The sequence below is a fragment of the Dromiciops gliroides genome, chromosome 4 (genome assembly GCF_019393635.1).
Source record: "Dromiciops gliroides isolate mDroGli1 chromosome 4, mDroGli1.pri, whole genome shotgun sequence".
Classification (NCBI taxonomy): domain Eukaryota; kingdom Metazoa; phylum Chordata; class Mammalia; order Microbiotheria; family Microbiotheriidae; genus Dromiciops; species Dromiciops gliroides.
Genome location: NC_057864.1, coordinates 480449199 through 480462854, shown reverse-complemented (window position 1 = coordinate 480462854; position 13656 = coordinate 480449199). Strand labels below are relative to the sequence as shown.

The following is a 13656-nucleotide window of genomic DNA, read 5'->3' as shown; positions in this document are numbered from 1 at the left end:
CTCTTTCTTCTTTCTCCTGACTTTGTTTGGTGAATGTATACTCAGACTTCATGCTGGTCTATCTCCTGTCCTTTAAGGGGGAGGGGGGAGACAGATGCATCTAAAATCCTAAGCTTCTCCCTCTGATCTCCAGTGTGTCGGGCCTCTCCTCATCATTTCCCTCCTAGGAGATATTAAGTGGGATGTAAGAACAGTTTGCATCTGAAACAAGTCTTTGCTTGATTGAGCTTATCCTGCTAGGGAATGAAAATTGTGGTTCTGACAGCTTGGCCCTGTTTGTAAGCCTTAAGTTTGTTTTTGACAAATAAGCCGACAAAACAAGGCTCTCTGGGCTCCCACTTAGAGTTCTGGAAACGTTCATATTGTGAAATAATAACCCTCCCCTCCTTTCCTTTTCTTTCTTTCTTTTTGACACTATTTATGGAGATTTTATTTTTATGGGTTTGTTGCCAAGGAAACAGGATTCTGCTGAAAGAGAAGTGTTCCTTCTAGATTGTCATTTCAATTATCTAAATGTCCTCACATTTGTGTTGAGGCCAACCAGCTTTATTTCAATTAAGATAAACATTAACTTGCCTGCCTCTGTCCACTGCCAGTCCAAGAGTGACCCCAGGGATGGGGGAAAGGTCATGGTGAGGGTGACCATTGTTGGTTTTTTTAAAGGGAGCATTGACCAGGTGACCTTCAGGTCTTTGTCATTCAGTGTGACCTTGAGGTATCGGAGATGATGCCATTCCTGGGGCTGCCTTGAAGAAACTGAAGTTTTTAAAAATCCAGTCAATTTCCTAGGCATCGAGAATATAATTTGATGCTCACATGGCTGGGAACAATGCCCAACTTTCTGGCTTAAAGTCCTTTAGCTCCAGCTGACAGCATGAAGGAGTAGCCAGTAGTTAGAAATTTGTAAACAGATTTTAATGTATCTGTGGAGCTCATGATTGCAAGGGAACTTTCTATTATGATTAATATTCCCATTTCTTTCTGTTTAATGCTGTCAGATTTTATTTAAATGGGTTACAGTTGTTCTTGTGTACTTTTCTTTCAGTTCTGCCATATGACCATGTTAACATACACTTACTTTCTTGGACCTAGTTAAAAGCATATGGGGTTTTGGCTTTTTGCTTTTGCAGGGATCAAAGACCTATGACACCATGGTTTTCAATCATCCTGCTATCAAGAAATTTTTGGAATCTCCGTCAAGGCCATCCTCTCCTGCTAATCAGAGATCAGAAACACCGTCTGTTAACTGTTCAGAAAGTGATTCTTTATCTCAGCACAACGACTTCTCATCTGACAAAGACAATAGCAGCAACCTGGACCTGGAGGGGAGATTGTCCAACACTGTGGAGCCTCAGAGGCCTGGAAGAAATACCGGGCGGGTGAGGCTAAGGACTAAACGGGGTGGGGGAGAAACAAAGGCCGAGGGCAGTTACGGATGAACTTGGCAGGCCTTTCCGTATCCCAGATTTCTAGGGATCAAATTATGCAAGACGTTGTTTCTTTTAATAGAAGGACACAGAGTCCTACATCTAAAGAGGGAAAGCCCCTCCTGGTCAGACCAGAGCCCCGTGATGTTCCTCACTGTAGGCCAGGTGTGTCGGGCTGAAGCACTGCCCAGGGCCCAGGGCCCAGGCCGGCCGGTGTGATGGGGGGCTGCCGCTGCCTGAAATTCTGCCCTTGTCCTGGCTCCAGCTGGCACCTGGGGGAGGTGCTCTTAGTGATCTGTGGGGATTGATTTTCTAAAAGCAATTGAAATAGACCCTTTTCTGTCATTGTGTCCTTGTGTTTACCTGCATTGGATAAATTGGCAAAGTGCTTTTGTATAAATGATCTCTATGGATCCTCACAACCAGCTTGGGAGGTCAGGAGGGCAAAGTATTATTTCTGTTTTCTAAATGGCCAAATTGAACTCGGTGACTTACCCAAGGTCACACAGCTCATAAATGGTAGTGATGAGACTGGAACCAGGCCTTTTGTTCTTGTTGTTGTACTTCTTACGTCTCTAACGAGTTTATTTCAAAAACAAATTCATAATTGTTGCCAGTTGCATGTTATGTTTTCTGTGTTCTTAATCCGGTTTTCTTAACAAGAAATCCATAGACCCAAAAGAGATCCATGCATAGATTTTAGCAGTGTGTGGACTTGAATGTGGGAAAAAATGCATCTTTCTTTTCACTAAACTCTTCTTCATTTGGGGAGAAACATTTTGAGAAGGGTTCCTAGGTTTTACCTGACTTTCATTGGGTTCTGTGTGACACAAAAAGATTGAGGACCTCCAGTGGTCCTCAGTGGAGGTCCAATCCAGTGGAGACTGAAATTGACATCTTTTTTTTTTTTTTTTTTTTTTTTTTTTTTTGCGGGGCAATGGGGGTTAAGTGACTTGCCCAGGGTCACACAGCTGGTAAGTGTCAAATGTCTGAGGCTGGATTTGAACTCAGGTACTCCTGAATCCAGGGCTGGTGCTTTATCCACTGCACCACCTAGCCGCCCCCTTAATGACATCTTTTAAAGAGTTATGTAGTCAAATGATACTAGAAGATCAAATAATTTTGATTATCTGGAACATTTGGTCAGTGGAAAAGATCTAGCAGAATAATGAGAGCAAGCAAATATTTTAATTTCAAAGAAAAGAAAACTATTTTATCACATCAGGTATTTAGCCATACCATTAAGTCTCAAGTGCATTATTATTGGCTGCTCACTCATTTTAACGTGCTCTTCAGTTCAGTTACTGAGCATTTTTCAGGTACAAGGCACTGTGCTAGCCCCACTGCATGCAAAGATTGATGGCACCTGGAGGCCTAACAAATGCTGCTTTAAAAAAAAAAAATTGGGGGGGTGGAGATTGCCTTCTGTTCCAGTTATAGGAAAGTGCATGCCCCTATACTCCTATCTGGGTTGGAGAGGGAGTTTTGGGAGATGTGCTTCTTCTCCTACACGCCCAGCCTCCCTGATGATGTTGGACATCTCTCAGTAGCTGTTGTGGATTTTTTTAGGACCCCGCTGGTGGAGCCAGCTCCCGGAAAACAAACCAACAGAATTCTGATCTCACTTCAGAAGACGTTTCAAGACTTTTTGTGAAGAAAACCATAGTAGTTGGCAATGTGTCAAAGTGAGTACACAACTAGACCCAGAAGCTTTTGTCTCCCTCTTGTTTTAGTCTTCGGCTTGCGCTTATTAAGGCTGGATTAGAAATAAGGCAGTCTGGCTCGTAGAAGGATAGAGCAGGAGAAACTGCTGACAGTCAAAGTCCTCTTTATTCTTATAAAAATAATACTGTTTGTCCTTCATTCTCAAAGAGGGCCATGACACAGGGGTGATGTCATGACTTGCCATGAATTGGATTGAAGTGAGGGAGGCCTGTGCAAGGTCACTAGCCTCACTCTCCTCCAGAGCCGTCTGGGTCCAGTGGCAAGATATACATCAGGATGACTGGAGATGGCCTGGGATGTTTTTAAGGCAACTGGGGTTAAGTGACTTGCCCAGTATCACACAGCTAGTCCAACTGAAGGACAAACAAAATGGCAACTGGAACCTGCCTCACTGTTGACAGGCCTTAAGGGCATCCAGGACATTGAATTGTACACTAAAAACATTTCTGCATAAACAACCAAAAGTGTAGGGCATGACAAAGATTCCCTCCTACCTATGAGTGGCCAGTGGCCTGGGTAGCCATGGGGCCCTCAACAATTTAAATACAGGATCAGGAACGTGTGCTTATTTCCCCAGACTGTCTCCCCATTTTACCAACCCAGCACATTCAGAGATAATGAGAAATAGAAAGACTGTCTCTCCCAGGGTGATGGGAAGAGTGATGAGCTTGGACTCAGAACTGGTGCCGAATTCTGGTGCCCATGCTGACCAAGTGAATCCCTCTGATCCTGTTTCTTCATCTATAGAAGAGGGATGAGGGTTCTTATACTAGCTGGCTCCCAGAGTTGCTTTGTGAAACTTGAGTTCTCCATAAATGGGGCATGTGATGACCAAGAAGTGGGTACCCGTCTGAGGGGTATAGGAAAGTGGAAGGAGAGCTGACTGTGCCCTTCAGTGGGCTGGGTGGGAATTCCAGCTCCAGTACCTGACAAGGCATAGGACTCTCACCTGTAAAAGCAGCTGATGAAACCGGACCATAGCTGTAGCTGGGCTGTATCTTGTGTTTCTGTTAACTGTGGCCCAGAAGGAATCATGTTAAAGATGTGGAATTGAAACTCAGAGAGGTTCCATGACTTACCAAAGTCAGCACAGCGATTTACTTTGACTTTGCCAAAAGACAGATTCCAGACTGGGACAGTGACCCATCTCTGAGATGAAACATAGTCCACAATTACCATTAGTAGCTAGCTCTACTAATCATGATCTCACATAAGGTGGCCAGCCCAAGCCCAAAGTTTTTTGTTTTGTTTTGTTTTGTTTTTTGTGGGGCAGTGAGGGTGAAGTGACTTCCCTAGGGTCACACAGCTAGTAAGTGTCAAATGTCTGAGGCCAAATTTGAACTCGGGTCCTCCTGAATCCAGGGCCAGTGTTATATCCACTGCGCCACCTAGCTGCAAGATTCCCTGCTTCTGAATGCACTCTCTCCTCATGTCTGCTGCCTTTAGAATCCCCAGTGTCCAGAGCCCAACTCAGCTAATCCCTCATGGAATCACACTGTGGAGCCTTTGTATTTACTTCTCTGCCTCCATGTTGTATTTTCCCCCTCCCCCAGAGGGTGTGTTCATTGAAGACAAGGCCCATTCTGTTGGGGCAGTGGTAACACCAGCACGTGCCTGCGTAGACTTCGCAGACATTGAAGAACTGTCTTTAAAGAATCCAGGGACTACAAATTTCAGAACAAAATAGGACTCTCTCCATTTCACAGCTTTAACCCCTCAAATGAATGTTGTAATGGATACAGGCTCTCGTCCCTGGTCTTGTTTAGAAGATCATGGAGAAGACACTCTGTGCCTTGGGCTTCAGTTTCTTCATAGAACTTTAAAAAACCCCAACTTAGTGGCCTCGTGTTTTGCTCATGAAAGACGTTAATTTCTAGCACTGTAAGGAAGCCAACACAGAAGCAAATAGCTGCTTGGTTCAATTCCCAGGCATTACTTCCTCATGTGTGGTCAGGCCCTTGACTTCTATCCCTTCAAATCACTCTTGGTGTCCTCGTGCCTGAGAGAGCTATCCCAGTAGTGAGGGGCAGAGAGGGGCTTCTCCTTCTCCCTTTACTCTGTGCACTTGCTATGACCAGGTGGGGGGGGATCAGTGTGGCAGGACTTTGGGCCTAGAGAAGGCCCATAAGTAGTTGCAGCTCATGTCCACGTGTTCACTCCTCCTATACAGGTTATTTTTTCAGTGTTACACCCTCAGGCTTTGGGGCTGAGCTTTTCTGGGGGGAAGAATGTTTCTAGAGCCAAATGGTCTCATACCATCCTGTGATTCTAGTCTCGTTTCTGCCAAGTTCAGTGGGTTAGATCAATTCATTGATCATTCTCTGGTAACAGATGAGGGCAGCACGGTGCAATGGATGGAGCGCTGAATTTGGAGGCTGAGGACCTTGGTTCAAAGCTCGCTTCTGCCACTTACTACCTGTGTAGCCATGAGGACGGCCCCTAAACCCTCAACTTCTTTACCTTTAGAATGAGGGGATGGACTAGATGGTGTTAGGGATTTCTTTCTGCTTTAAGCCTTGGATCCTGTGAACAAAAAGGTTGCTGAATTTCTTTACTTCTCCTATTCAAAGGGACGGTCACGCATTTAGGAAACGTCCACTTTGCCAGGCACAGTGCTCAGCACTGACTCTGCCCTATGTATAAGGAAGGGATTGGATTAGGTTGGAGAGAAATTGTAGCCATCCAAGCTCCAAACAGCACCAGGCAAACTCTTCACTGTCTTTAAGGGACAGACTGCAATGACTTCTGTGTCCCTTCCAGCTCTAGATTTATGGTTCTGTGAAGTACTTAGTAACACTTAAACTGCAGTTAATATAGGTTAGTACGTACTAGTATGGGTAGCCCTGGAGTTAGACTAACTGGGTTACAGAGAACAGCTCCCTGCCCCAAGGGGCTCACCAAGGAGCTTTCCTTCCTACTAGGGCAGACAGTATGGCAGTCTTGGGGTACCATACGAGGTAAATCATGGTAGATGGAAGGCCATTGTCATCTTGCGGGGTAAGGAAAGGCCTTCTGTAGAGGTGGTGTTCCAGTTGGGTCTTGAAGGAAGCCAGGGCTTCTAACAGTCCAGGAGGGCCAGTGTTCCTGGGCAGCCAGTCCATTTGGGCCTAGACAGGATTGGTTCATTGTTAACACTTTCAAAGACACCAGGCTTATCCATCCTTAGGTCACCTTCCTGATTTTCTGATGGGCCCCACCCTTTCTCCCCTGGATACCTCCTCAGATTTGCCTGCCTCTTCCTCAAGGCCATCACTAGGGGAAAAAAATCCATTTCCACGTTTGTTTGTCCCTCTGAATTTCATCCCTTTCCTGGGTTTACTTTGGGTGGGGGGGAAGATTTAGAGTTCCAAATTTTTCTCCCTCCCTTTCCTTCCCTTCCACAAATGTTCTTTTTATCAGTTCTTTCTATGGGGGTGCATAGTAAGCTTCCTCATTAGTTCCTTGGGATTGTTTTGGATCATTGCATTGCTGAAAGTAGTTAAGTCATTCACATTTGCTCATAGAACAATACTGCGGTCACTGTGCCCAGTGTCTTCCCAGCTCTGCTCACTTCACTATACATCGATGTTCATGAGTCTTTCCAGGTTTTTCTGGGATCATCCTGTTTGTCATTTCCTATAGCACAAGACCATTCCACCACAATCATATACCACAGCTTCTTCTGTCATTCCTCAACTGATGGACATTTCCTTGATTCTCAATTCTTAGCCTCCACAAAGAGTTGCTATAAATATTTTTTGTACAATTTTTCTCCCTTTTCTCTTTTCATGATTACTATTGTTAACTGTTTCCCTTCCCCATGATATTTATTCTATTATCCATCTTCTTTCACCCTTTCATTCTTCAAAATGATTTGCTTCTGTCTGTCTCCTCCCCCACACTACCCTTCCTTCTTTTGCCCCTCTCTCTTTATTCCCTTCCCCTCCTATTTTCCTGCAGGGTTAGAGAGATTACTCCACCCAGTTGGGTGTGTGTGTTAGTCCTTCCTTGAGCCAACTCTGATGAGTGATGAGGCTCTTTGAGCCTTTTCTGATGAGTGTAAAATTCATTTACTGCCCTGCTCCTCTCCCATCTCTTCCCCCCACTCCATAAGCCTTTTCCTGTTTCTTTCATGTAGGATTTCACCTCTGCCCTTCCCCTTCCCCCAGTGCATTCCCCTCACTCCTCAAGTTAACCTAAGGATGTCATGGGGTAGCTAGGTGACACAGTGGACAAAGCACCACCCTTGGACCCAGGGGGATCCCAGCCAAAACCTGGCCTCAGACACAAGACAGTCACCCACTGTATGACCCCAGGTATGTCCCCCCAACTCCAATTTTTTATAGTTCTCTAGGGTCTTGTATTTGAAAGTCAAATTTGCCATTCAGTTCAGGTCTTTTCATCATGAATACCTGAAAGTTCTCTTTTTCATTAAAGTCCCATTTTTTCCTCTGAAAGATTATGCTGAGTTTTGCTGGGTAGGTTATTCTTGGTTGTAATCCCAATTCCTTTGCCCTCTGGAATATCATATTCCATGCCCTCTGGTCCTTTAATGTAGAAGCTGCTAGATCTTGTGCTATCCTGACTGGGGCTCCACAGTACTTGAATTCTTTCTTTTTGGCAGCTTGCAATATTTTCTCCTTGACCTGAAACCTCTGGAATTTGGCTATATATTCCTAAGAGTTTTCCTTTTGGGATCTCTTTCTGGAGGTGATCGGTGAATTCTTTCAATTTCTATTTAGCTTCTGTTTCTAGAATTTCAGGGCAATTTTCCCTGAGAATATCTTGGAAGATGATGTCTAAGCTCTTTCCTTGATCATGGTTTTCAGGTAGACCAATACTTTTCAAATTATCTCTCCTAGAACCTATTTCCAGGTCAGCAGTTTTTCCCAGAAAATATTTTACATTGCCCTCTATGTTTTTATTCATTTGGATTTGCTTTATTGTGTCTTGGTTTCTCATAAAAATCACTGGCTTCATTTGTTCAGTCCTAATTCTTAGGCAATTATTTTCATCAGAGAACTTTTCATTAGGCTGTTCAGCTGTTGACTTTTTTCTCATGTCTTTCCTGCATCACCCTCATTTCTCTTTGCATTTTTTCCTCTACCTCTCTACTTTATCTTCAAAGTACTTTTTGAGCACCTCTATGGAATGAGACCAATTCATATTTTTCTTGGAAGCTTTAGATACAGGGGCCCCTGGTGTTGACATCTTCCTCTGAGGGGTGCCCCTTGGTCTTCTTGTTACTGAAGAAACTTTCTATGGTCTCCCCTTTCTCTGTCTGCTCATCTTGCCTTTCTTTTACTAGACTTTTTGCTCCTTTAAAGTGGGGACACTGTTTCTAGGCTGCAGTATCCAAGCTTAAGATGTCCAGGTGGTATGATTTAAGGAGAATCAGGTTCTTCACACCTGGCCTGTTCCTGGTCCTAGATGACCCCAGACCAACTTGCTAATCAACCAGCTTTGTGTGTTGTGGTTGTTAGCTCCGAGGAGCCTGTGCCCCTCCCCCACCTGGGCCACTGCTACTCAAGGCAGGGGTGAAAAACCCAAGTTCTGCCTTAGCACCAGCATAGGCCCCTGCAGTCTCCCCCCTTGCCAAGGGCTCAGCCCTCTCACCAGACTGTGAGCTTAGTTCCAGGACCACACTGGCGCTTCAGCTGATTCAGAGGCTCTGGGGGTCTCCTTCTCTGGTGAGGGCCTTCCTGGGACTGGATCTGTGTCAGGGTGACTGTGGGGTTGGGCCCAACTCCTGTCTCAGCACAGCAGCTCCCTCCTTCTGACTTTCCAAGCTGTCCTTGGTTAGAAGATGATTTCAGCACATTCTTCTGTGGGTTTTGCTGCTCCAGACATTTTCCTATGGTGTTTATTGGATGTTTTTTTGGAGTGATCGTGTCATGAGTTCGAGAGCTCACTCTTTGCTCCGCCATAGGCTAGTGTTTTTAATGTAGTAATTCTGTGTAATTCATTTTCCATATTACTTACACATGGGGCAGCTAGGTGGTGCAGTGGATAGAGCACTGGCCCTGAAGTCAGGAGGACCTGTGTTCAGATCTGGCCTCAGATACTTGACACTTAACTAACTATGTGACCCTGGGCAAGTCACTTAATCTCCATCACCTCAAACATCTGTGGCCATCTCCAGTTTTCCTGATCAGTATCTTGCCCACTGGACCCAGGATGGCTCTAGAAGAGAGTGAGGCTGGTGACCTTGCACAGCCCTGCCTCATTTCAATCCAGTTCACTGCAAGTCAGACATCGCCCCGATGTCATGGTCCTCTTTGAGAATGAAGGTCAAGCCACAACAACAATTACCTACACATTTTTCCTTTCAAAGAGATCTTATTTTCAGCAAGCTGCTTCTATTCTAGGATAGCCCATTCGTATATCACTATGGTATTTAAAGTTATTTAAACTTATGTCGTATGCTTGAAATTTTGATTTGTTGGTGACCCACCTTGTTCATAGCTTTTTAACTCCTAATCCTTACATTGATAGGGTCTTCATTTCTGCCTAGGATAACCAAAGTAGACTACTTGTGGTAGAAACTGAGGCAGCTAGGTGACCCAGTGCAGATGGACACTGGGCATGGAGTCAGGATCAAAGGAAGGACACCAACACTTTATTAAATTTATCATTATTTACTATGTGTAGGAACTGTACTAAGGCCCTGCAGACGTTATCTCATTGGTCCTCACCAACACCTGTAAGGTAGGGTTGTTTTTACTGAGAATCGTGCAAGTTAAACATCTGCAACAAAGAACTTTACAACAATTGCGAATTCAGAAAAATGCGGACACGATGACGGCCTACTACTGTGTTCTTACTATGCTCACATATTATTTCCTTACCCCATCCCCATTTTACAGTCGAGGAAACTGAGGCAGCAGTTGAATTCAGATCTTCATGGCTAGGTCCAGTGCCCCCCTGCCTGGTCTGAATCTTGCCTCACCCATGCTCCAAGTTGTTGTGAGGGTCAAATGCCTTGTAAGCCTTCAGGTTATAGGAACACTAGCTGTTATTCATATCCACCGGCAACAGTATGATGGTATGCCAGAAGTGGAGAGGAGCAAGGTCTGAATGAGAGTTAGCGGTTGGTAGTTCTCCTTTCCATAATAAAGGATAACAGTTATTTTGTTACCTCTGTGTACCCCTGGCAGCAAAAGAGTGTGTTGTTGTTTTGTTTTGTTTTGTTAGTTAAAAATACATGCTAGGGGGCCCCTAGGGGACACAGTGGATAAAGCACTGGCCCTGGGATTCAGAAGTACCTGAGTTCAAATCCGGCCTCAGACACTTGACACTTACTAGCTATGTGACCCTGGGCAAGTCACTTAACCCTCATTGCCTCGCAAAACAAAAAAAAAAACACGCTGATACTTTCTTGCCTTAAATGTAAGCTTGTTCTGTAGACACCCAAACTTCTTTCTGCAGAGACAAGACTGAGTTTTAGTGTGTTTCTTCCACTGATGCTGCTTCAGAAGATTCTTGAACCCCAGACTTTCCTCAGAATGGCTGAGAGTAAGTCATCTTGAGCATGTTTTCTGAAAAATAGCAGTGAATTCAGTTCTGTTTCTCTTGCTAGGTACATTCCCCCTGATAAGAGAGAAGAAAATGACCAGTCGACTCACAAGTGGATGGTGTATGTCCGGGGATCCCGGAGAGAGCCCAGCATCAATCACTTTGTGAAGAAAGTCTGGTTCTTTCTCCATCCCAGCTACAAACCAAAAGACCCTTGTGGAAGTACGGTAAGCACACTTGTGATAGCTTACATAGACACTTATGAAGACCTTACTGACTCGCTGGGCACCTGGGCTGAGTGATGGGATCCAAAATGACAAAGAGAGTCCTGTCTCGAGGAGCTTGTAGCATAATAGGGAAAGATCATGGAGCGGGGGGGGGAGTGGGCTGGGGGGGGGAGGTGACAGTGGTGTGATGGTGTGGGAGAACAAGCAGAGCACTGGCAGCAGATGAAGCTGTCTTGTTGTTTAATGAAGCACTGAACATTCTTAAATTGCAGAAGTAGAGGGAAATTGAACACTCTTCTATCCCAACCACTTTTTGATGAAGAAACCAAGGCAGAGAAAGGCCAAGTCATTTGCTCAGTTCACACAGCTTGTTAGTGACAGAGCTGAGACTACAATCTGGTGCTCATTCTAGAGGTCTGTCTACTATAGGATATTATCTTGAAATGGAAGAGAAATATGGTAACCATAATGTCTTATATCATAAGCACTTCCCTGGGATCTATTTCTTTGCCAGATACGTGGCTTCAGTTCCCTATTTTTGCCAAACACTTTAGTATAAGTAGCAGAGTTGTAACTAGCGCAGTGTGATGTGGACTTTGCCACAGGCTGCAGTATCTTGGGGGAGGTGGAAGGGGAAGGCTTTCTTCCTGGGGCACTATCCATACCTAACCTGCGTTTGCCCCTGTAACTGACTTTGTGCTGGGCCCTAGACCTGTGTCACAGTGACAGCTGCTGGCTAAGGAGGGGTCTGTATGCTGAGGTGCTCTTGTCCCCTCACTCAGTGAGTCTGCATTGTTTCCTGCAGGCTTCCGTTAAGGAAGTCTTGAATGGTTCATTAGCTGTTAGTGCCAGAACTCTCTCAGAACTGGCTTTTGGTGGATTTAAAAAGACAGTTTGTTCTTTTTGTGTTAAAGAAGCCGCCTTGCTGAATGTCTGAGAACCTAGCAGTTAAGCAGATGCTCTCTCCTACCTTGTCTCTGCTAAGGAAATAGTATGTGAAAATAGTAAGAACATAGTAGTAGGCAGTCATTGTGTCAGCATTTTTCTGAATTCCCAATTGTGAAGTTCTTTGTTTCAGAATGTTTAGCTTGTACATTCTTGGTAAAAATAAGTTAACTTTGGGCAGCTAGGTGGTGCAGTGGATAAAGCACCAACTCTATTCAGGAGTACCTGAATTCAAATCCGGCCTCAGACACTTAACACTTACTAGCAGTGTGACCCTGGGCAAGTCACTTAACCCTCATTGCCCACCCCCGTCCCCCCACCCCCCAAAGTTAACTTTTTCTTTTCTTTTTTTTTTTTTGGTGAGGCAATTGGGGTTAAGTGACTTGCCCTGGGTCACACAGCTAGTAAGTGTTAAGTGTGTGAGGCTGCATTTGAACTCAGGTCCTCCTGACTCCAGGGCTGGTGCTCTATCCATTGCGCCACCTAGCTGCTCCTAAGTTAACTTTATTAGATCTTTCTCTTTTTTTTTTTTTTTTTTAAAGAATTGAAAAGGAAATGTTGGGAAAATAGTGCTGTGGCAAGTAAAGCTTTTGTAAATAAGCTTCAAATTATAATACTTAAAGTAAGAAGAGTTACAGTTTTAATTATAATGTAAGCTTATAAGCTCTCTTATAATAGGGTATAAACCTTTGAAATGGAAGGTCAAAAGGAGAGAACAGTGAAAATCAAGACAAACAGAAGGTCTGGAGAGTGGGGAGAAGCAAAGGTGCTTCCTCTAGAGCCTGGGAATTTGTTTCTGTTTCTGTTTCTGTTTTTTAGATACTTGGATCTCTCAGTATGATCGTGGTTTGGGGTTTGTTTGTGGATTTGTTTGTGGTGGTGGTGGTTGTTTGGTTTGGTTTGCGGGTTTGTTTGATAGTTTGACGGTTGTCATTTGTTTTATCCATTTAAAAACAAGGTTCTGAGAAGGGGGCCCTAGGCTTCTCCAACCCACTTCCAAATTGCTCCAGGACCCAGAGTAGGTTAAGAGGCCATGCTCTAGAGGAAGAGAGCTATTGACTCAACAAAATTAGGCTGAGAAAGTAGCAAGAAAGGAGGGAGAGTGAAAAGGCAGAAGTTTGAAGTTGAGTCCAAGAGCCAAGCTAACTTAAAGAATGTCGTGTCCCTTGTCATGGGCTCCGGGACCCCCAGACAAGGTACAGTGTAGCTGCACCAGCATCCAGGTCTGCTAGAGGTCCATAGAACTTAAGAGAACCAGTCCTCTTTCCGGAAGGCTCTGAGAGGCAGCTTTCTCCCTGGGCTTTCTTAATTGGTCATTTCTGTAACATTTAGTTGTGCTTCTCGCTGCAGTAGTTGGTGGTCATGCCACATGATGGAGTTCACATGCACACGTGCATACACACACACACATACGACAGACAGCTGTGCTCATTTCCCCCCATACTTGCTCTATTTAATCCCCGTTTCTTGATGTGTGACTTGGGGGGTCCCTCTCCTGAGCTTTGGTGAAGGGCTGATGACAGCTCACAGTCCCATTATCTGATTGAGTCTGACTAACAGGGGCCTTTTGCTGCTGTAGGGAAGGCTCGTAATCCTGTGTCCTTTGTTTTCCTGCTGCCCGATAGGGAAGGCAGACAGTCTCCTGGTTTTCCTTTAAAGTCTTTTTCTCCTTTGATGGGATGGCCAGGTACATGTGTGTGCAGAGTCTTTATTAGAATTTCCAGTGACCCCCCCTTCCTAAATTCTACTCTCAGCCGTGCCTTTTCCCAGCTTTGGTGTCAGTGCTGACCTCTGCCAAGGTAGCTGGGCGCATTCTGGACTAATCAAAGCAGGGACTG

General features: G+C 44.8%; 1 protein-coding gene across 1 annotated transcript in view; it reads left to right on the top strand.

Moving 5' to 3' along the window:
- YEATS2 (YEATS domain containing 2) overlaps nt 1-13656 on the top strand; it is a 113254-nt gene that overhangs the window by 18688 nt on the left and 80910 nt on the right. Inside the window, 4 exon segments of the mRNA XM_044001216.1 lie at nt 1131-1379; nt 2997-3112; nt 10711-10858; nt 10860-10873. Coding sequence (XP_043857151.1) covers nt 1131-1379; nt 2997-3112; nt 10711-10858; nt 10860-10873 — 527 coding nt within the window.